The sequence below is a fragment of the Hylobates moloch genome, unplaced genomic scaffold (genome assembly GCF_009828535.3).
Source record: "Hylobates moloch isolate HMO894 unplaced genomic scaffold, HMol_V3 SCAFFOLD_20, whole genome shotgun sequence".
NCBI classification, from domain to species: domain Eukaryota; kingdom Metazoa; phylum Chordata; class Mammalia; order Primates; family Hylobatidae; genus Hylobates; species Hylobates moloch.
The window spans coordinates 24,178,249-24,202,189 of record NW_026652295.1 but is presented as its reverse complement, the minus strand read 5'-3'; the positions used below and the strand labels follow the sequence as shown (position 1 = coordinate 24,202,189).

The 23,941-nt window shown below is 41.3% G+C and overlaps 1 protein-coding gene across 8 annotated transcripts in view; it reads left to right on the top strand.

Annotated features, from left to right (window-relative positions):
• The window catches only part of RIPOR2 (RHO family interacting cell polarization regulator 2), a 231,511-nt gene that overhangs the window by 159,828 nt on the left and 47,742 nt on the right, over window positions 1–23,941 (top strand). For all 8 annotated transcript variants that reach the window (XM_058432307.1, XM_032140364.2, XM_032140365.2 and 5 more), the window contains exons 2-8: window positions 5,748–5,874; window positions 7,776–7,931; window positions 8,617–8,695; window positions 10,649–10,672; window positions 12,394–12,447; window positions 16,097–16,246; window positions 20,506–20,569. In XM_058432307.1, coding sequence (XP_058288290.1) covers window positions 5,748–5,874; window positions 7,776–7,931; window positions 8,617–8,695; window positions 10,649–10,672; window positions 12,394–12,447; window positions 16,097–16,246; window positions 20,506–20,569 — 654 coding nt within the window. The remainder of the gene's footprint in view (window positions 1–5,747; window positions 5,875–7,775; window positions 7,932–8,616; window positions 8,696–10,648; window positions 10,673–12,393; window positions 12,448–16,096; window positions 16,247–20,505; window positions 20,570–23,941) is intronic.

Genomic DNA, 23,941 nt, shown 5'->3' with positions numbered 1-23,941 from the left:
CTGTGGCTTTCAGGGTTCTGTGCCTAGAGGCTCAGCTCAGAATGGTAGGATTTGTTCAACTCTTAGTCAAGGTGCTTGGGATTCCTTCCAGAAAGACCCTGTTGTGTTGTTCCCATTGGTTATAGGAGTGGCAGGGCACGGGCGGCAACCTGGTATGACAGCCAGGGCCTCCTGCAACAAAGCCAAGTGAAGAGCAAACTATAGCAGCCACACTGTTTGCCTAGGATTTGAGTCCTTTCTGGGATTTAACACACAAAAATGAATGTCAGTTATGCTGGAATTGTCCAAAAGACCAGGTGAGACGTCAATAACTTAGAGACTGGAAACATTTTTCAAAGCCCCAGCCGCCCAGGCTGGAGTACAATGGCGTGATCTCGGCTCACTGCAACCTCTGCCTCCCGGGTTCAAGCAATTCTCCTGCCTCAGCCTCCCAAGTAGCTGGGATTACAGGCACCCACCACCACGCCCAGCTAATTTTTTTGTATTTTTAGTAGAGACAGGGTTTCACTATGAGGCCAAGCTGGTCTCAAACTCCTGACCTTGTGATCCACCCGCCTCGGCCTCCCAAAGTGCTGGGATTACAGGCGTGAGCCACTGCACCTGGCCTAAGTTTGTTGTTTTATGTGGGATTTCTTGCTTAATAGATATGGCATCTGGTGAACCGGTGAACCTAGAGTATATATCGGGTATATATCAGTATATATCAGGTATAGTGCATGTTACCAGGAGTACAATCCCAGCTCTAAATGTTTTGCAGACAAAAATAATGAACTTGTTACATAGCTCAGAACTCATAATAAGGACTTCATCAGGAAATCTAAATAGTTCTGATGTAATCAGAATTTATAAAGCCTAATACAATATTTCTTGGCAATCATATTTCTCCTCTGCAAGGCTGATAAATATAAACAATTTTATAAATACAATTATTACTCAACAGAGTTATCTTATATGATCTTGTTTATGAGCTCTGTCTCCTCTTCACTTCCATTTCTAGGCAACTCCAAATGTCTGCAATTTCAAAACAGAATTTTACATATATGAATAATACACAAATACATTTTCTGTATAAAAATACAATACGGAAAAAATTAAAATGTTTCTGACTACCACTCAATCCCTCCTCTCCATAGACTGTGTATAGTTTCAGAACTTTACTATTTGTGTTCATGGTTTTATATAGTTTTGTTTTTAGCATTTCTACTATAATATTCTGTTTCATTCTGTAGTTTATCCTGGGGATCTTTCTATGTGGCCATGTTGTTTTTAACTGCTACATAATGTTATTATCCCATAATTTTGAGTGTTAACCATTCCTGTAATGACTAACATATCATTTCCTATTTTTCCATTACTATTAACATTGCCTGTGATGAATATCTCTGTATATGCCTCTTCATGCGTTTGGGTATTTCCCTAGAGGAGCTATCAAAGAAGTGCCCTTTTAAAGGATTAGTATGTTTTGCAGCTTAAACAGATACTGCCAAATTGTTCTCCAAAATTTTAATTCCACTTTACATCCCTACCAGCAGTAATACTGCAGTTCTACTGTTGTCATTTCTTTAGGTTAAGGCTTTTGGTTCAGTGGAGCACCTGCTATTAAAATGCAGATTACTCTGGCAGAGGCAATTAAGTCTTTAAAACCTGAAAATTTTAGAGGTAGTTTTGCTGAAAGCTGGGGACAGACCAGGTCTTTGGGACTTCCAGGAAGCCAGGGAACAACCTAAAGATATAAGGCTCTAAGAGGTAGGAGTGGAGTGGTCAATAGAATGACAGTTGATAACGAAGAGGTGCAAGATCAGTTACAACTGGAGAAGAGCTGAGGAAGCTGGAAGAATAGTAGCGAAGAACTACCACTCCTCCATCAGACTTGGGAGCTATGGGGAAGGGAGTGTTTTGTATACTTTTGTCCCTAATACCTCTACACTACCCTGCCCCAACCTCCTCCTTTTATTTCTTCCAGAGCCAGACTTCGTGTGTGTGCGTGCTTGTTTTATGACTCTCCTTAGGCCATGTGTCACCTTTTAGCGGAAATGATGGCAAGATAGAGAGATCCCAGCCTAAACCAGCTCTGGCCAAATTCTTTCTTGATAGATAATGATCATTTCTAAGACTACAAAAGCAAAACAAAACAAAACTGCTCACTCCAGTCACATTCCTAGTGGCCATCAGTTCCATATGTAAATTTAGTGAAAAGTTTCTCGGTTGTTTTTTTTTTTTTTGAGACAGAGTCTCCCACTCTCGCCAGGCTGGAGTACAGTGGCGTGATCTCCTCTCACGGCAGCCGCCACCTCCCAAGTTCAAGCGATTCTGCTGCCTCAGCCTCTGTAATCCCAGTAGCTGAGATTACAGGTGCCAGCCACCACGCCTGGCTAATTTTTGTATTTTCAGTAGAGACGGGGTTTCACCATGTTGGCCAGGCTGGTCTCAAACTCCTGATCTCAGGTGATCCACACGCCTCGGCCTCCCAAAGTGCTGGGATTACAGGCATGAGCCACTGTGCCCAACTATAAATTTAATGAAAAGTTTCTGAGCATTATTCCCCCTCCCAAAGTATTTACAATCTAGGATCCTGGACAGACATTTGTTCTGATTTTGAGAACCTTATTTACCTGTTACAGAAAATGAGGAAGAAGGAAAATTATTTTACAATCTGGTACATATATTTTACTCTCCAGCATTTAATTCATTTAATGAAAGAGTTGGAGTTGATTAATTGTAGCGATTATCTTAACAGAAGTCTTAAATTTTCAATGAACTTGGTATCTTTTTTTCTTTTCTTTTTTCTGCCTATCACTAGTGCAACTGATTGTTCAATCAAAACTCCTAAGTCAGTGGCTCTCAAACATTGGTGAACATCAGAATCACCTGGGGACTTTACAGACCTCCCCATACCCAGGTGATATCCCATATTAATTAAACAGTGCCTGGGAATAGGAGCCAGGCATCAGTAGTTTAAACTACCGTGGTCCAATGGATAAGGGGGGACAATTGGCTTGAAAAATATAATTTCTAGGAGGTATGAGATAATGATACATTTAAATATTTCAAATACTCTAAGTTTTTTCCTTTGATCAAAGAGTGTCTGTGATACAATTAGATATAATGAACAATAATTTACAAAATAAGATAGACTACTAAAATTTGCTAAATTGAGACGTTAAGGTGGGTGCTTGGTTGTCAAATTGAGTACAGAAAGAACAGAAATATCATGAAAGCATGATAGTTTATTAGAAGTTTGCATGGCATACAGTGATACCACAGGCATGCTTTATGAACCTAAGAAAGGTCCCCTTAAAGAAATGTAGACAGGTTTCTCAGTAACCAGCAGAGAGCACAGAGGAGAACCTCATTAAGGATTTAAAGGAATTGTTAAATATAGTGAACCCCAAGTTTCTCTTCAAAGAATCAGTATGTCAGTACGTTCAGCTCTCTTATTCTTTGATTCTCCATTTTAAAGTTTAACTTTCTGGTTCTCTTCGTCTCCTTGCTCCTAGTTTCAGTAAACAGCATTCCCACCAGTCCTAATCAGTAGTTCACATTTGTTCCCCTGGTCACCTGCTCCATCCTGACTCATCCCGGTCACCTGTTGGACCTGAGTCACCCCTGGTCACCTGCTCTGACCTAAGTCACCTTTAGTTACCTGTTCCTAACCGTCCTTCCTGCCAAACTACCCACCCCACCACTGTGGCTCATATCCCTACTCTCTTTAAAATAGTCAATCAGAATTAGCTTAGACTGTGCAGTCCAACCCTAGCCAACAGGGGAACGACACAGCAGTAGGGCCCTGCTTCAGGAATAAGAACTCCTGCCCCTCCCCTGTCCAAGTGTGCTCTCACCATTACTCCATTCACAAGTTGCACCCTTCTATAGAAGTAAAAATTGCCTTGCTGAGAAAATTAAATTTATGTTCGAGTGCTATTTCCTTGTGGCATCAAAAATTTATTTATAACAGAATTAGGAGTTTTTTGAGCCTTGAGGCTGGGGAGAAGTAACCAGAAAGAACCTTATCTGCACCTGTATTTTGTCTAACCATTTGTGCCCTACATATTACTTTTACTGCTCATACATAATTCTTCATTACTTCTAAAATTCTGGAGAATGCCCTAAAATGTAAGCTGCTCCTCCCCAGCTAGTGTGGGATTTGCATCTCACCCAGATGAAAGAGCAAGCCGATTGCCAGACCTGTAGCCAAGTGAGTCAGCACCTGTACCTCGCAAGAATGCATACAAACTCCAGGGCTGCTCTCTCCTGGAGAGGGAGGGAGGGAGGGGATTTTAAAACCTGCAGCAGCATGGGGGAGGAGGCTGTTTGTCCTTCCCTCTCTGGGGAAGTAACTCGCTCAAACTGTCTTCCTTGCTGAGCTGCTTCGCGTAGCTTTGTGGAAGGTCTAGTGAAACTGGTCTTTCCATTACATCTGGATGTACTACCAGAGAGTTCTGCTGCTGTTGTTTTTTAGCTTTTCTTTCTTTTTCATTGAGTCTTTAAAGGGCAATTGTCGACACTCTGCAGACATACCGATTTGGTGTCCGCCTACTTCGGAGTCTTCAATCTGGGCAGTAACTATTTACCCTTTTTCCTGCTAGCCTGTCCCCCTCTCTGGATTGAAGTCACCTGCTAAGACAATGGTATGGGCTTTGACTCCTCCTGATCTAAAAGGAATAGAATTACCTAACATTTCCAGGGTCATCCTTTGGGGGAACTAGCCCTGGGCTTCTGTTCAGCTGAAGTTGTGTTTTGACAATGCTTCTTGTGGTAAGTCCTTACAAAAGCCAAGCAAAAGACTGAAATACAGGTTGTGGCTTTCTGCCGTATTTTCCTCTTACCTTCCCCCCGAATGCCCTTGTGTTCTTATCTAACCTAGATTATCACATCTTTTGTGAGCACTCCCTTTACCCTTCTTACTTTGCACTGTCACAGTAGTGGCACAATATTAGCTTTCAGAATATTCTTAAAGATAGAAAGGAGAACTAGTTTAAGTAAGTTCATCTCTAAAGAAACCTAGTGTTTTAGCTTTATGACCCCTAGGTGTAGAATTCCGCCTTAAGACTTGACTGTGTTTTCAGTTTGATGCATGACTTATCTGAAGCTTTGACTTGGCTTATTTGTGTGTTTTTATTGTTGTTGAATGGAGATAAATGTTGCAACAATTTTCATGTTTTTGAGGGTGTGATTGAACCTTGTTTTAAAAAAAAAAATTCTTGAAGGAAACCTAAAGTGATGGACAATTTTGTGTAATTTATATTTATTTTATTTTCTTTCTTTCTTTTTTTTTAGACAGAGTTTTGCTCTTATTGCCCAGGCTAGAGTGTAGTGGGGTAATCTCGGCTCACTGCAACCTTTGCCTTCTGGGTTCAAGCAATTCTCCTACCTTAGCCTCCCGAGTAGTTAGGATTACAGACATGCGCCACCACGGCCAGCTAATTTTGTATTTTTAGTAGAGATGGGGTTTCACCAGGTTAGCCAGGCTGGTCTTGAACTCCCGACCTCAGGTGATCCACCCGCCTCGGCCTCCCAAAGTGCTGGGATTACAGGTGTGAGCCACCGCGCCCGGCCGTAGATGGGTATCTTTTTTATTCTTGTGAGAGTTGGACCCTTTGTCTTCAGGACACTCCATAATAAAGAACCTCACAAGCACTTAACAGTCTCATGGCTTACTTTACAGCCTTTGTCATTGTTGACAGGCTTAGTGCATGTTCTGTCTGAACCTGCCTATAAATTGTCATGATCTTTCCACTGTCTTCTAGGACTACCAACCAGACTCCCGGAAATCATGTTGGTAGGATCCCAGTCTTTTTCACCTGGAGGGCCCAATGGGATCATTAGAAGCCAGTCCTTCGCGGGGTTCAGCGGCCTCCAGGAAAGGCGATCCAGGCAAGTACTGTGTGGTCCTCTCCCGGGATGCAGTGTGCCAAGGAAGTGAACTTTGATGTTCTGAAGAGGGTCTGTGTGCATTCAGCCTCGTCAACCCCCCCCCCACACCCCCCCTAACACACACTATTTTAATCTTTTTCATGGAAAGGATGTACTAAAAATTAAGTGCTATAGTTTATTTTCTATCATTTAGAATTCCTCCTGCAAGGACGATGGCTGAGGATTTAGGAGAAACTAGTGATATATGCATAGACCTCTCACTACCCCTCCTTCCACCCCTTTCTGAAGCACATTTTCCATTGCATTCAGACTTTGGAGACTATGTTTGCTATGAAGTCATGCAGTGGATAATGATTCTGCCTCTGCAGATTGACTCTGGGGAGCAGATGTCATTCTGACAGAGGTTGCCACAGTTAGTTTTTCTGGTTTCCTGAATCTCCTCTCATCTGAGACAGGACTTAGGGGAACTTAAGAAAGAAAGAACAGATAGTGAATAAGCAACATGTAACCAAGTTTATCTTCAGTTTTTCTGTTATCATAAAGTTCTTTGCCCTCTGAGGGGCCCTATGTGCTTTGACCTGTATTGTCCCATTTGTGCACACGGTGATGGCAGAGAGTATAACGAATAACTAACCTGGGAGGGGTGCAGTAGGCACCTTCCGGCCTCGGAGGTCTCGGCTTTCCTACTCATAGCTGGGTCAGTGAGTGTCCCAGCCTCTGCATCTCCTAATTAGATCAGTACTCTGGTTTTAAGTTATCAGATCTCCATCTTACCACTGCACGCTGTATCCCTGGCACTACTAGGGATGTTGAAATTTTATAAGTTATACCTAATCGGTAATTTACTTCCTAAAAATAAAGCTTTAAAAAAAGCTACATGTATTTTAATGTCATATAGAGTTAGCTATTTGTCATGCTTATGGTCCCGTATCAAAAAGGATTTATTCGCATCCTCGTTGAATTTCATAGACACTTGTACCTAAAATTGCATAGTGCATGTATATTTTTTAGTTGGATTATATCCTTCTGCCTATTTATTATGTCCACCTGGAAGTCTTTGCCCTTAGCTTCCTATGACGTTTTAGAAAAGCAATACATTTTCACTCAGAATACACATTCCCTGAAGCCAGACTTTGACTCTAGGTAGCCTCTGCCCAACAAAGCTTTCAGGTTTCAGCAGTTAATAAATCTAATACTAAGAAACTAAATGCAGGATGGCTCAGATCTGGGAACATTACCTTCTGCAAAGGACACTAATGTGAACACAAGATGATTACAAAGACATGTCTTGGTCAGGCGCAGTGGCTCATGCCTATAATCCCAGTACTTTGAGAGTCTAAGGCTGGAGGATTGCTTGAAGCCAAGAGATCGAGACCAGCCTGGGCAACATAGCAAGACCCCATCTCTACAAAAAAAGTTTTAAAAAATTATCCCAGCACTTTGAGAGGCCACAGCAGGAGGATTGCCTGAAGCTAGACCCTATCTCTACAAAAAAAAAAAAAAATTAGCCAGGCATGGTGATGCATACCTGTGGTCCCAGTTCCTCGGGAGGCTGAGGCAGGAGGACCACTTGAGCCCAGGAGTTCAAAGCTGCAGTGAGCTATGATCAGACCACTGCACTTTAGCCTGGGCACAAAAGTGAGACCCCCCTCTCTTTAAACAACAACAAACTATTTAGCTGGGTGTGGTGGCACATACTACTTGGAAGGCTGAGGATCACTTGAGCTCATGAGCCCAGGAGTTCAAGGCTGCAGTGAGCTATGATCACACCACCACACTCCAGCCTGGATGACAGAGGAACACTTTGTCTCTAAAACAAATAAGTAAATAATAGAAGACATTTTTCTTTGGTCAAACCCTTTTGGATGCCCAATCCTCACAATTTCTTGTTCTTTCCATAGGTGTAACTCCTTCATTGAAAATTCCTCCGCTCTCAAGAAGCCTCAGACCAAACTGAAGAAAATGCACAATTTAGGCCACAAAAACAACAATCCCCCCAAAGAGCCTCAGCCTAAAAGGGTGGAAGAAGTCTACAGGGCCTTGAAAAATGGACTTGAGTAAGAACTTGAACCTGATAATGTACTTTAAGGAAAGACCCAAGGGGTCAGAGAAAAGCTGGTCTTATGAGATCATTTTTTAGATGTCTATTTCTGTAGGAGGTATTTTATTCTTGCACCACAATTAGGGAAGCCTGACATAAGTCCCAGAGATGGGAAATATGTTGGTATTCCACATCATATTCATAACATTGATGGAGACCTGGAACCCTGTGCAGTATTGAGTTTCACTTAAACATTGATGGACAGACATATCCATTCTAGAGATTGCTGAAGGAGGGTTCTGAAACCTCCCCAATATCTTACAGGGATTGTGAACCCAGAATAAGACTTTCCTAGTGTGCAATGGGACATTCACTATTTGTTCTATTTGACTAGGTAGAATTCTGTGAGGCCAGAGCCAGGGCTGACTCTACAGACATCTTGCCCCTTGTCTTCCCATTGGTTTTTCTTTTCTAGACTTTCAGCCTTTTTTCTCATTTTCTATTTTCCCAGCTGGATAGTATCCAGTGCCACTGCTAGAGCTTTCAAAATGTTGAAAGATTGGGAAAATACAAAGCCTCCTCCCCAACTACAGAGCAAGGTTCAATTCTTAATCCGCTTTGAGAAGGAAAAGTCAGCAACAGCACCAGATTCCACTTAACAGGCGCAGAGGTTACGATTACATCTTGTCTTATCTTTGCAGTGAATATCTGGAGGTTCACCAGACGGAGCTGGACAAGTTGACAGCTCAGTTAAAAGATATGAAAAGAAACTCTCGCCTGGTAGGTACTATCCAGTCATTATGATGTTAACACTGTTCTTTTTAGCCAAATAGCTTCTTTTACTGGATGGGGCTGGGGAGGAATGTTTAAGAAAAGCAGATCCAAGGGGCAGAGTACTATCTGCATCCCCCAGTATGTCTTAGAAGGAAAAAGAAGGGTATGTTTTCTTCTTAATGCGTTCTAGTTAATACTTTTCAATATTTTCCAAGCATGTTTATGAGATCATTTTTTAAATGTATGTCTTCATGAAACTTTATAGTCAGGAAAAAAATTTTTAATGTCCTCTACCACCCTCCCAAATAATATAAGGAAATGAAAAGTTGAAGTTTTCCTAGCATATTGTTAGTACATACAGAATTTGGGTCCAGGCACGGTAGATCATGCCTGTTATCCCAACACTTTGGGAAGCCAAGGTGGGAGGAACGCTTGAGGCCAGGAGTTCGAGACCAGCCTGAGCAACAAAGTGAGACCCCCGTCTTTGTTTTTAAAAAATATAAAAAATTAATATAAATAATTTGGAATCTAGAACTTTTACTATGTCTCCAATTTTTAAAAATATAATCAGTAAAATCAGGGAGGGAAAACAGGCTGAAAGGTGTAACCACCATGAGAAGTTAGAGTTCTTAGACCAGATCGAGTACATGTTATGCTGCAAATTTCTTCTATTCTCATGACTCTGTGAGGACTTGTGTGATTGAAGAGGTGGTTCTAATGTCTACACTATTTTAAATGATTTTGTTCAACTCTACATATTATACCTCACTGTTTCAAGAAATCAGCCCGAGAAAACTCAACATATTCCTAGGAGGTGCAGCTAGATATTCATAGCTGCTGTCTTTTTCTTTTGCAGGAAATGTGCTCAAATGTATACTGTTGTCCTTTTCAAAGGCTTAGAGATTCAAGGCTTTATCAATATTAAAAATGTTTATGTTCTACTGATGTTAGGATATAAATTGCCTGCATCTATGTGGAACCCCTGTGTCAGGGCTTTCAGAGCTGGTGAATGCCCTTGACCATCCTCACTGGCTGCAAATGTCCCTCCTGGAAAACAATGGTGAATGAATGCAGGGGCTTCTGCCAAGACCTCATATTCCGTAAAAATCCTTCAATTGGGGGATACGAGGATAGCGCACTGATTATACTATGATACTGTGAGCACACAGGAAATGAGCTGGCTTTAAAAACAATTTGAGAAAAGCTTATCACAGCCTCAAGAACTCTTCTTAAGGCCAGGCGTGGTGGCTCACGCCTGTAATCCCCAGCACTTTGAGAGGCCGAGGCGGGTGGATCACCCGAGGTCAGGAGTTCAAGACCAGCCTGGCCAACATGGCGAGACACTGTCTCTACTAAAAACACAAAAATTAGCTGGGCGTGGTGGCGGGTGCCTGTAATCCCAGCTACTTGGGAGGCTGAGACAGGAGAATCGCTTGGACCAGGGAGGCGGAGGTTGCGGTGAGCCGAGATCGCGCCATCACACTCCAGCCTGGGCAACGAGCGAAACTCCGTCTCAAAAAAAAAAAAAACCTCTTCTTAAATATCAATTTTATTTGTTTAGACAGCGAGGCAAGTATGTTTTAACGTATGCCACTGCTATGTTTTATATTCATACCATTTATTTAAAATTTTTTGTAATGACCATGAATTTACATGCCCCTTAATAGGTACGATGGGAGAGCTCAAAGCAAGAGAAAACTTTAAAGATCCCAAGGGGCAGAGAGGACTGCATGCAATGCTAGAAACAGTGTAAATAAATGTTAGCTCTTACATGTACTCTTACTGGTATTTAAAATAACCCAAGTTTTTATTCTTCAAAGTAAAATATCCAGTGGAATTTTGTAGGGCTGATTATTATTTCCACAGATAATGTGGAGATGTGGGCTAAATCATTCTGTTAAGATGGGTAACCTTTTAGAGGATGATGTTTAAATGCAGATATTCTTTTTTTTATTGTAGGGTGTGCTGTATGACCTAGACAAGGTAAGTTGCCATTCTGTGTTGGGGTGCTAATAAGAAAAAAATTCCGCATCCTTGCTGGGCACGGTGACTCATGCCTGTAATCCAAGCACTTTGGGAGGCTGAGGTGGGTGGATCGCTTGAGCCTAGGAGTTTGAGGCCTGCCTGGGCAATGTGGCAAAATCCCATCTCTACCAAAAAAAAGAAATATAAAACATTATCCAGGCATGGTGGTGTGTGCCTGTGGTCCCAGCTTCCCAGGAGGCTGAGGTGGGAGGATCACCTGAAGCTGGGAAGTCGAGGCAGCAGTGAGCCGTGATTGCACCCACTGTACTCCAGCCTGGGTGAGAGAGCAAAACCCTGTCTCAAAAAATAAAATAAAACTCTGCATCCTTGAGAAGTCAATGGGAGACCCTCTTAGAGACAGTAAAATCCTAGAGAACTGAGTTTTTCGACTCCTGGAAAAATGCATACTTTTGTCTAATGAGGATAATGAACAAGTACTGTGATGTATAGATTAAATAAAGTGTTTAAGGTCACTTCCATAAAAATGCCACTGGGTCGTAGTGTTTTTATAAGTTTAAGAACTTCCCAAGCGTTTGGAGGCCTTTACCTGTGTTGTCCCTTCATATAAGTTACTATACTTCATCAAATCTAAGTCATTGTTGATTAGAAAATGCACCATTATTTTGAGTGCCATAAAGAGAAAAAAAGGATTCCAGTTAAAATCTGACAGTTGTTTCATTTCACCTAAAATTTGCATTTTATAGTTATCAAGAAAACTGTTAGGTCTATTTAGACACAGATTTTTTTCTCTTTCTTTTTAAAAAAATTTATATACAATGCTGCTCCATGCCTTTCTGTGTGCACAATAATTTTATTTCAATGCTGAATCATAGTGTGTTCTTTTTGAAGACATTTTAAAAGGCAATTAAATGCATATAATAATAATTACAACTCAAAGAGATGACACATGAACAACTGTGATTATCTTTGAGCTTGTACAGGCAGCTGTCTTCCAGTAGCAATTGTAAAATGCACCCCAATTTCAGAGACACTAAAATGTGAATGGGGAAAAAAATCAATCTTAGAAGATAAAATATATTATTATGAAGAAATTTAAATATACTCCAATGTGATACTGTTCTGTCAGAATCTAATGACTTCCATTGGATTGGCCTTTCTTCATGTTAAACACAAGGATTCTGATAACTAATTCAAGTTCACATCTCAGAATATTTATTCAATATTAAAAAACTAAATTTCCAGGGCCAGGCATGGTGGCTAATGTCTATAATCCCAGCACTTTGGGAGGCCAAGGCAGGTGGATCACCTGAGGTCAGAAGTTCAAGACCAGCCTGGTCAAGATGGAGAAACCCCATCTCTACTAAATACACAAAAATTAGCCAGGCATGGTGGCGCGTGCCTGTAATCCCAGCTACTCAGGAGGCTGAGTCAGGAGAATCGCTTGAACCGGGAGGCAAAGGTTGCAGTGAGCCGAGATCGTGCCATTGTGCTCTAGCCTGGGCAACAGGAGCAAAACTTCGTCTCAAAAAAAAAAAAAATCCAAATTGGTATTAGAGAATCTCTAAAATAGCATCAAAGATAGGAGGAAAGGGGAAGGAAAGGGAAAATATATTGGATTTTCTAGTACTTTTGAGTATGATGTAATCAAGATATTCTCACAAGCCTAAGTCAATTGAACTATAAATGACTGTACTTTTTCAAACTTCTTTTAATTCCAGCAAATTAAAACAATTGAAAGATACATGAGACGCCTGGAGTTTCACATAAGTAAGGTAACTGAAATTCCTGTTCTCGTTGCCTGTTTTTCAGTTCTGTTGCTAATCAAATACACCTTTGGCCTGAGCATAATATCTAGTTCGTGGAGAACTTCCTATCCAATTGACTCCTAAGCTGACTAGCAATCAAGTCCTCAAGTGGGCACTAAAGATGGAGGAACGATAAGAATGGAAGGCCTGATGGCCCAGCACAGTTTTGGCTCTACCTCAGTTCCACAAACATTTATTAAGTGCTAAGTAACAGGCACAGTGCCCGGTGGAGGACTTCCAGCCTCAGTGTAGGGTGCTTAGAGATAAACTATCAATCAAACTAGCCCTACAAAAGACTTCATGTTTGCCTAACTTTACACTCTGGTTCCACATAACACTTGGTGCCCCATAAACTTCATGAAGGCCTTATAACTATTAAAAGACCGCTGTCTCAGCGCCTCCCTCAATCTCTCTCAAGCCCTTGGCTCTTTCCACTCTCCCTCATATGGCATGGTTTTCAGGTGCCATTTCATCTCCTCCCCCCTAGATGTGCACTAGTTTGTCAGTGTCCCTGACACCCAGCCCTGAACCCTATAGTTCACTGGTGGTCCAATGTGGCTATCACCCCCTTGTTCTGGGCACTATCAGGAGTTATTGGTGCCAGCTAGAAAATATTTACCTTTAGAGGCAGCTAAATCACACCATTATCAATTCCTGTTTGTCTATATCCATCAGCCTGTCTTCCAAGTGGGGAGCCTGGGAGTTTTAGCAGATCTCTCTAAGAGTCAGAAGCCCTGGGTTCTATTCCCAGCTCTGCCACACCTACTCACTTGCTATGTCATCTGTGTGAATCTTGGCTTTCCACTCTGTGAAGTGGAGCTGGGGAGGTGCACAGATTTGATCTACATGATCCTAAGAATCCTTTCCGGTTTAAAATTCTAGGATGATTTGTAGGTATGGATACACATGTATATGCTACTGCCTTCATACATTCTTGCTTTGAAAGACATTTACTACCTAGGCAAATCTGAAATTGCTCCTATTTCTGCTAAACTCAATAAATAAAACAATGACATCCATCAGAAGGTATTTATGTGGCAGGCAAGCTTTGACATATTATTGTTTAATTCAAAAAACAGCAAGAAAACAATCAGTATTAGGTAAGGGTATATTTATCAATCTTGCATCCATGGTTGTTAGATACAACGATCCCAATGGTTTTCAAAGGTCAGTGGTACTCTTTCTGTTTGCAACATCTTATGTTCAGATGCCTAACAAATTATATGGAATTGAATGATTCAATTAATCAGTTTATTTAATGAGCCACTGCTGACTGATAGGTAAGATAAATGCTTGCCTACAAATGGCTTTCTGCTAAGGTGACTACATAGGTATATTTTATCCAAAAGTTTAATTCCATTTGGCTAGGATAGGTTGATATTTAAGCAAAAACAAAGAATAAACTTTCTCGCTACACAAAGTAATAGATTAAGTCATTATGGCTATACCGATGGTTCTGTGAGCACTGTCTCCTTATTGAAAGGATAACAAGCTCAGAAACTTTGGCGTACCCGCTAGCAGGGGAAAAGGTTGCAGGGGCAGTTCCCCAGAAGACCACATGGGTGACATAGCCTGACCTGCTTTGGAAGAGATATTAGCACTTGGGTTTCTAAAAGTTTTGTGGGGATCTCCCACATCAGAACAATTTGCAATGTTTATTTAAAATTTCAGAATCCTGGCCCAGCCCTAACCTACTACTGAATCAGCATCGCAGAGTGGGGCCTGGGCATCAGCATTTTAACAATCTCACCAGATGAGGCTTAGCTTTAAAGCATGGAAACCACACCCTATGCCAACCATCAACCAAAAGATGTCATCAGCAGATAGGACACTCCTTGAGTCTTATATCTCCCTCTTAATCAGAGATAAATCCATTGACTCTGAAGATTAAAGATGATTCTTTTCAGTTTGGGCATTCTTCTCAGCAGAGTTGAGTGCATTGTTGAAGTAAATAGCAACAGAATCCTTTAATCAAGAGAATAATTTTTAGTCTCTTAATGTTTGCATTCTAAACTAAGTGTCATTGATATCTGTGTAGAGAAAGCAATTATGGAAAATTGCACTCCTCAAACAGGTTATAGTAACGCTTTTTAGTGAGCAGCCAAAAGTTTGCCTTCAGAACAAAAGGGGACTCTTAAACTCTGAAATCTAGTATGTGCATCTCCACCTTCTTCTGGATCTATAGTTAAGCTTCCTTTTTGAAGAAACCAAGTTCATACTGAAATGAAAATTCAAATAGTGCTAGGTAAGTATGCCTCCCCAAAGCAATAGGTTTTATCTGCTTTTGACAATGCCTGATGGTATTGTTGTTATCCGCCTGAAAATTCTTGTAGTTAACTGCAGTCAGTTAAAGATAGTACCAGACTTATAGAGATAAATATCATTAGGAATAACTTTAGAACAGGTTTTTTTTCAGCTAAGCACAATGATGTGCACCTGTAGTCTCAGCTACTTGGGAGGTTAAGAGGATCACTTGAGCCTAGCAGAGACCAGCCTGAGCAACATAGCAAGACCTCATCTCAAAAAAAAAAAAAAAAAAAAAAACTCAACCCTAGCACTACTGGCATTTGGGGATAATTCTCTATTGCAGGAAGCTGTCCTCTGCATTATAGGATGTTTAGCAGCATGCCTGGCCTCTACCCACTAGATGCCAGTAGACCCCTGGGGGTCAAAATTGCCTTGGGTTGATTGAGAATCACTGCCTTAGAAGAATTAGCTGATTATCAGGCTTATATGAGTATAAAATCAATAGTCATTTGAAAAGGGTATATTATTATTTTTAGAAGCATAAGTGTATATGTGAAGCAAAAGAAAAGTTCATTTATATTGCTTCAGTTTTTTTCTGTAATTGTCATATAATTTACATGAAAAAGAGTTCAGTTCTTAAGTGTTCAGTTTGATATATTTTGACAATTGTGTTTTACCCTAATTTTAAGAATAACTTTTTCTCTTTACAGTTGAGCCAAGACTTTACAAAAATTATCTTCAATATATATCTCCAAGTTAATTTATGAAATACTAAATCTGGATATGTAAATATCAGGATTACAAATCCTAATATTGTGACACTACCTCTTAAAGTGATATTAGCCTAGGATACTACAAAGTTTTCACCTTGGTATGAAATTGTACAAACCCTTTCAGTGTTTGTTCTATAAACAGAAGGCTCTCATCTTCCTTATCTAATACTTACAGTCTTATTTAATATTGACTTCATTATTTTTATTATTTAACACTTAATTAATTATTTAATACTTATTTAATACTTACAGAAGGCTCTCATCTTTCTTATTTAATACTTACAGTCTGCCCATGGACCCACAAAGTCACCTAGGAGTCATTTTAAACAATTCCAATGATAGCCTCAAACAATGCAAGAGAGGAACTTCCCTTTTGCATAATTTGAAAACAGGATTAGAGCAAAATCTGTTCTGAGACAAAATGTATCACAGTGGCTACAATAAAAACGATTGGTCCCTATCTAAAAGGATAATACTTCTACAGGATTCTCTTTGTAGAGGTCAGAAATATAAAGTAAATTAAGCATGTAACAATGATCTATGTATTTTCTTTCAAGCCTGACATTTATTTCTGTTTCCTGTTTTGATTCTGGCAGGTAGATGAACTCTATGAAGCTTATTGTATCCAGCGACGCCTCCAGGATGGTGCCAGCAAAATGAAGCAAGCCTTCGCAACATCCCCTGCCAGCAAAGCTGCCCGGGAGAGTCTGACAGAGATCAATCGGAGCTACAAGGAGTACACGGAGGTATAACTCACTAACCTGCTTAAGTTGCTGAATCCCATCTGGCCTGGTGTGAATTGTTTGTAATTGCCAAGAACAAGGCAAACGGCAACCCACAACCTCATTCCACCCTCTAGAAAGATAGGTTTTACTGTTAGCCTAAAAAGTATGCAAGAAAGGCAATCGGTGGAATTGCTTAAAATGAACGAATAAGCTGGGAGTGGTGGCACGTGCCTGTAGTCCTAGTTACTCAAGAGGCTGAGGCAAGAGCATTGCTTGAGCCCAGGAGTTCAAGGCTGCAGTGAGCTACGATCGCGCCACTGCACTCCAGCCTGGGTGACAGAGTGAGGCCACATCTCTAAAATAAAATAAAATGAATACGTAAGCCACATTGCCCTGATTTGTGTCATTTAAACACACTTCTAAATATTCTAGTGTAAATCGAGCCTAGTTTTATCCCTGGAAGTGGAGCAGACCGTATGGTTCAGATAGCTACACTGGATGTCAGTGTTGGATCAGTAACCCTCTGCCTACAATGATTTTTTTAATTGTGAGAAATTTTTATCATAAAGGAGCCAAGATTAAGAACCATGAACAGAAGTGTGCTTTCCTGGTTTCCAACTCTCTGGGGCCCAAGCATCTGACATAGAGAGGTCTTCACTCCTCCTGGGGTCACCTAATACCAATGTCTTTGATGAAATGACTAAATTATTAAAGCAGCACTCCTCACTATCCCATGAGTCTTTGTTCAGAGATCAGATTTCATGAATGAAGTCATCAGCCTGTAGAGGGTCTGTTGGACAATTCCCAGAGTTGAGCATCTGTCTCAGCCCTGGGATCAGAGGGACAGCTTGGATGACAGTCAGTAGGATCCCTTTGTGTGTACACTCCCACGTTGCCTCTTGTCTAAACCAAGTTTCTCTCTTTATTTGACTTAAAGCAGGGCTTCTTTACCTAAGTTCCTCCTTTAGAATAATTTTTTTATTATTTTTTGAGAGATGGAGTCTTGCTTGATCGGCTGGAGTGCAGTGACGCGATCTTGGCTCACCGCAACCTCTGCCTCCTGGGTTCAAGTGATTCTCCTGCCTCAGCTTCCCAAGTACCTCTCCTGCCTCAGCTTCCCAAGTAGCTGGGACTATAGGCGTATGCCACCATACCTGGCTAATTTTTGTATTTTTAGTAGAGACGGAGTTTTACTATATGTTGGCCAGGCTGGCCTCGAACTCCTGATCTCAGGTGATCCGCCTGCCTCTGCCTCCCAAAGTGCTGGGATTACAGGCATGAGCCACCAAGCCTGGCCTAGAATAATGTTTTTTAAATGCATAAAATAAAATACATAGGAATTGAAAAGAAGAAAATATACTGAAATACAGTTATTTCAATATCATCAGTACAGTTTTCAAAATATTTCAAAAGTCAAATGTGTGACATAATTCTATGCTGCTGCTTTATTAACACATCAAATTATAAGATCTAGTAGTGGCTCTAATAACTACTGAAACACCAAAGTAATGAAAAGTATAAATGATTTTTTAAAAAGTTATCTGCAATAAATGATGTGACATGAACATATATGTGATTTCTATCAGTGTCAAAGTCACAGGTATGGCTAATACTTCTGTGGCTTGTTTTCTACCTTCATCATACCCAAACATGTTTAATTTCAGTTAAATGTTAGTGAAAATAAAGATCTGACTCTTCCTACCCTCCCCCATCCTACTTTATAGAGCTGCAGATTGAAAATTCCTGGCCTAGAAGCAATCCTAGTGCACGAGACCTCATTTCTACAGATCTCTGAAATCAGGAGAGCCATTTCCAATTATAAAGGATGTTTATAGGACAAATGCAGATAACTGACCAGCAGAATGCAGGGGCTGCCTTTGTTGGCATATTTGCAGGTCATTTAAGACACAGCCACCCTTGATTAGGTGCCAGGGCATGGCATCATGACCTTGCTCACAAATTCAAAGACATAGAGTGCAATTTAAACTGCCTTGGAGAAGAAAGAAGTCCAGGACTTCTGTAGCCACATACCTCATTTGGTATCAGGTGGTTTTATATCCTCATGGCCGGGTGCAGTGGCTTATACCTGTAATCCCAGCACTTTGGGAGGCCAAGGTGGGAGGTTCACTTGAGGTCAGGAGTTCAAGACTAGACCGGCCAACATAGCGAAACCCCATCTCTACTAAAAATACAAAAATTAGCCGGATGTGGTGGCGGGCACCTGTAATCCCACCTACTCAGGAGGCTGAGGCAGGAGAATCGCTTGAAACTGGGAGGCGGAGGTTGCAGTGAGCTGAGATGGCGCCACTACACTCCAGCCTGGGTGACAGACAGAGACTCTATCTCAAAAAAACAAAAAAGCAAGAAAGAAATACATCCTCACATAACCACAAAAGCCAGCATTTTATTATGATGATGGTTTAAAATGAGGATTTAACAATGAGGTCAAGGTGGCTCAGGTGCTTTTGCGTGTGCAGCAATGTTCATCAGTGGCTGTGGGTGGTGGGGGGGTGCCAGGGGGTGGGGGGAGGAAAATTTTGACCATGGATATCCTCAAGTCTTAACCTCGCTGCCCTCACGTTTTTCAGAGATACTGGTAGCAATCCTAACATGCATGATAGCATAGTTGATATTTCTGGAAACTGTGTTTCTTCACAGAAGTGCCCAATACTCTGAGGAAATAAATTGGTTTATAATACTGAGGCTTTGTTTTCAAGGCTTTCAAGCTACACAGAGCTCAGACTTCAGGAAGTTTTCCCCAGCCTTGCTAGCTAGTTCAGGTAGTGAGAACTTGTAAGGGAAAAAGCAGTGCCATTCTCTTTGCATCCCATCAGAGTGATCATTTGGAGCAGAACAAAGAAACATAGAAGAATCAGAACCTCTAGGCTGAGGTCCTCAGCATACAGAATTCAAATGGCAGCAATACCAGCCTGCACTAATCAAGCTGGCCATGCTGTTGTCAGTGAGGCCACCCTCGAACCCCTAGCCTTGTGGGAGGCTGGCAACTGAGGGAGAAGCCTGCAGACGTCACCCTGCATCAAGCTTCAATGGAGACTGCTGCTTAGCATAGCAGAGGCAGCATCCAGATTGTAAGCTGGTCAAGCAGCAGAAGGGCCTCCCTGGGGATGGCCCGTGGCTGCAGCACTTTCCCTTTTCATTTCTAACTGCAATTGTTCTATTTAGGTCCTCAGGTATTGAGGAAGTAGGGTGAGGGTAGTTATGTATTTAACCACACGCACAGATGGTGTTACTCCTTCCCTCTATCCTATTCCTTCAACATCAAAAAGACCCTTGTCAGACCCAAAAATAATTTTGGGGGCGCTGTGGCTTTGCAGTAAGAAGTCCGCCTTACTTGAGCAGAATTCAGCCCTTGTGCTCTTTTGGCCCCAAATTTTTATTAAGTAAAACTTCAAACCTGTAGAAAAATTGAAAGACTAGTACATTGAACACCATATGCCTTTATCTAGATTTACTAATCGGTAATATTTGGCCATATTTGCTTTCCCTCTCTCTCATATGATCAAATCCCCCTCAAGTCATTTGACAGTAAGTGATAGACATCATGACATTTCACCCCATATGTATTTTAACCTGGGTCTCTTTTTAAAATTTATTTGTAATTAGCAAGTAAAAACTGTCCATATTTATGGTGTACAACATGATGTTTTAAAGTATATATACACTGAAATATGTAATAAAATGGCTAAATCAAGCCAGGGATCTCTTAATAGTAACCTATGGAATATCTACATTTCCTACATAACCACATACCATTACCACAACCAGGAAAACTGACAATCATCTTATAGAATTATATAACATATTGTCCAGTTTCAAGTTTTCCCTATTTGGATCAGTAATGTCTTTTATAACTGTTTTGATTTATTTACTTTCAAATCAGGATGTTATCAAGGTTAAGATGTTGCATTTGGTGATTATGTTTGTCTAGTCTCTTTATCTAGAAAATTTTTCCCCTATGATACTGCCTTTTTGTAGAATGCATGCTAATTCCTATACACTACCCCACATTCTGAATTTATCTATTTTTGATATAATCTGACTTGCTCATCTATGCCCTAAATTTCCTGTACACTAAAAGGTGGGCTTAGACTCAGATCAAACATTTTGTCAAGAATGTTTCTTAGGCTGTGCTGTGTGGAGCAAACAGGTAAATGCTTCTCGTTGTTCATGCAGTGTTTGTGCTGCTGTTCAAACGTCATGTGCTTTGAGCTGTTGGGTGAAAGGCTAGCTCTCATGCTCATCTCCTGTCCTCTTTGCAGAATATGTGCACCATTGAAGCAGAGCTAGAGAATCTGCTGGGAGAATTCTCCATCAAGATGAAAGGTATTCTTTTCCTTGTTTAGAGAGAGTAAGGAGCCGTCTCTGCAGAGCGCAGAGCTCCTTGAAGTTTGAGAGCCCATGCTATTTTTATTTTTCTTGCAAAGACTCAGCGCCACCCACTCTCAACCCACCCCACTTTTGATAGTTTACTGATGCTTCTCATCCTGAGGCTTACCTACACACACAAAAATATTATGACAGAATCTCAAACATACACAGAAGTGGAGAGAACATTATAATGAACCTCCATAAACCCATCACCTAGATGTAATAATTAGTAAGATTTTGCCACATTTGCTCCATCTCTTTGCTTTTGTTTTTCCTTTGATAAAAGAGAAGTCCTTTGATGAAATAAAACCCAGATATGTCAGTCTGCTGCTATACACTTCAGTATGCATCTCTTAAAGCATGGGGCTGTCATCTTACATAACCACGATGCCAAGTACTGTCACGTTTTCACAGCTAACAAAAATAATAAACCCTGGTTATTAACACATTCCATTATCAGATTTCCCCTGTTGTCTCAAAAATGCCTTGTCCATTTGATTAGTTCAAATTAGGATCCAAACAAGGTCCATGCATTACAATTGGTTGTTAGGTATATCTTTTAGATTTCCTTTAACCTAAAACAAACCTCTCCCCACCTTTTTTTCTACCCTTGACTTGCTGTAGAAACCATTGTACAGAATGTCCCACATTCTAGCTTGTCTGTTGGTTTCTTTGTGGTGATCTTTAAATTCTTCCTTTAGCGCCTCATGTTTCTAGCAAACTAACTATGAAATTTTATAAATCTTGGTGTTAAACCCACAGAGAATTTTTCCCCTTTCAGTAGCTTTCTGATATTTATCCCAGAAAGTTCCAGACTAGACACATTATTGAGTTATACCACCACATCTTCAGAACCAAAACGAAGTCTGGTTTTAGAAAATAGAGCATTGCTCAGGTGTTGTCAGATTTACAGCTCAGTGGCCAGGCATGGCTGTCAAATGAGCGGCCATCACAGCAAGTCAATTTCTCTTCCAAGTTTTGGCCTATTTGACTGCAGCGAAGAGGGCTGGTGCTTATGCAATTCTAAGGTTTCTTAGCAGCTTGATCCCTGGGTTGCTAATGGGGATTTAATCACCCTCTTTCTACTTTCTGCAATTAAGGGAGTAAAGAAAGGAGACCTTTTTTTGAAAGGGCTCGACAGGAGGGCTTCATTTTGCAATGAATCATCTAACTCAGGAGGGAAATTATTCTGTCAAGCACTAGGCACTGACATGTGAGAGCCTGTCTGAGAATACCTGGAATATAAACGACCTTGACCCTCAGCTTCCCAAATGGCTGCATGCTTCTCTTCCGGCAGATCTGGCAGGGAATCAGTTTAGTATTCAGTGTTAAATTTCAACACTTGCTTTACTACTGAGTCTGGCATCTGTGCTTTTTTCCATTTTTTAGGTCCATTCTCTACATTTTTGGGTCCTCACTTGAGTCAATGGTTCCAAAATCACTCAGGTCCATAGTCCCACGGTGGGCCCTGGAATTTTTATTTTAACTTTGAGGACGATTCTATCAGCAGCCTGATCAATTCTGGAAAATAACTGCCTTGAATCAGTGTTTAGCAGAAAACCTTCCCTCTACTTCCCCCAACACTCAGACGCCACCCACACAGACTAGCACAGTCACAGTCTCGCAGCCTACCGGTAATTCAAATCATGCACATGGCCTATCACTGCTAATATAAAAAAGTATTATATTTCTCCTATTTCTGATGCTCAGTATTATCAAATGCATCTACTTTTGGTGGGATGGTAATTTCCTGATTTTACAGATGGGAAATAGGGACCTAGAGAGGCTAAATGACTTGTCCCAGGAGTCACACGTAAATTGGAGTCAGATAAGAAACTGAATTCCAGGGTTCTTTGTCCCTAATGCATTCCCACCTCTAACTCCATGTTATGAGGGAAGTTCAGAGCTGAGCAGACAATATAAACCATTGCTCAAAGAATGGTCTCCCTTGTGGGCAGATCCTCTTCAGCCTAGCACAGAGGCACCCTGGGAGTGGGATGGGAGGAAAGGGACAACCCTTGGACCAGATCTGGAGCTTCAGGCCTGGTGGTCAGTGAGGAGATGATGCTGGAGTCCCTGCCACCTACTGGGGGACCTGGCCACCCCGCTACATCACAGCCCTGATGGACTGACGAACTTGCTGTTGCTCCTGCTCCTCCATCTCCCCCTCTCTCTGTTGTTCTTGCTTTCCTGCCTCATCTTCCTGAGAGCCTCCCTGAATGCTTGGTTTCTTCCATGGAGTTTCTCAGGCCTGAAACTGAATCTCCTTCCTCATCGATAGACTCCCATCTCCTCCACTTTCCTCATCTAACATGCAAACTCAGAAACTACATCTGTGAAGGCTTTCAATGGTAAACGCCCCCATGGAAATCTTTCTCTTCCTCCATAAAGAGAAAGGGAAACCTCATGCTGCCAAGAAATCCTATTGTCTTTGCAATTAGCTGCTTTCTCATCTGTTACTCATTCTGGTAAAAACTACTTCCAACATGCATATTGACAAACTGAGACTATTTCATAATACTCTCAGACCCGGCAACCCCTAACTTCCTCGTGCCACACCCTTCCCCACTTCCCTTTTTGCCCCACCCCCAACACTAGACAACAACCTTTTGGAGTAGTGACCTTAAAGAGAATAGAGCAAGTACTTACCAAGTGCCTGCTATTGGCCAGGCACTAGACTGCATTCTGATGACTGGTCCCTGGCTTTGAGCTCCACATGGTCTACCAGAGAAAATGGACATATGAGGCTGTGCATTCTCATTCAATGGAACGAATGACCACCTGAACAACAGTGTGACCCAGTTTGCTGCAGAAGCAGGAGGGGAGAGGAGGAAAAGGTTGCCACTCACCTCCCTAGGTGGGGAGGGGAGCAGGAAAGAGGAAGTCATCCCAGTGTAATGTATGGTGAACAGCACCAGAATAGCATTAACCAAACAGAGGAAAGCCTGTTCAGAAGTGACAGGTAGACGGGTGTGGCTGACATGCTTGTCAGGAGAAGAGCTGTGGAGAATTAGTTGGGTCCTGATTATAAAAATCCATGAGTGCCAGGCTAAACAGAGAGCACTTAATCTGCAAACTATCAAACAGGATGGAGGTAAAGAGATGTAGTTCCTTAGAGCAAACTAGTTCTCCAAATTATTACTTTGTTCAAATTAAGTTCCAGGCAGTGTATATATCCTGGTCCTTACGGTTTCCAGGGCAGGTCAACCTTCCTCAGAAGGGAGAACCACCACTGAGCTAGTAAACTCGCATTATTTATGCCTGGTCAGTAAATCAGTAAGGCCTGTAATACGAGCTTCTGACTGTATAGCTACTTAGTTGTTTGTC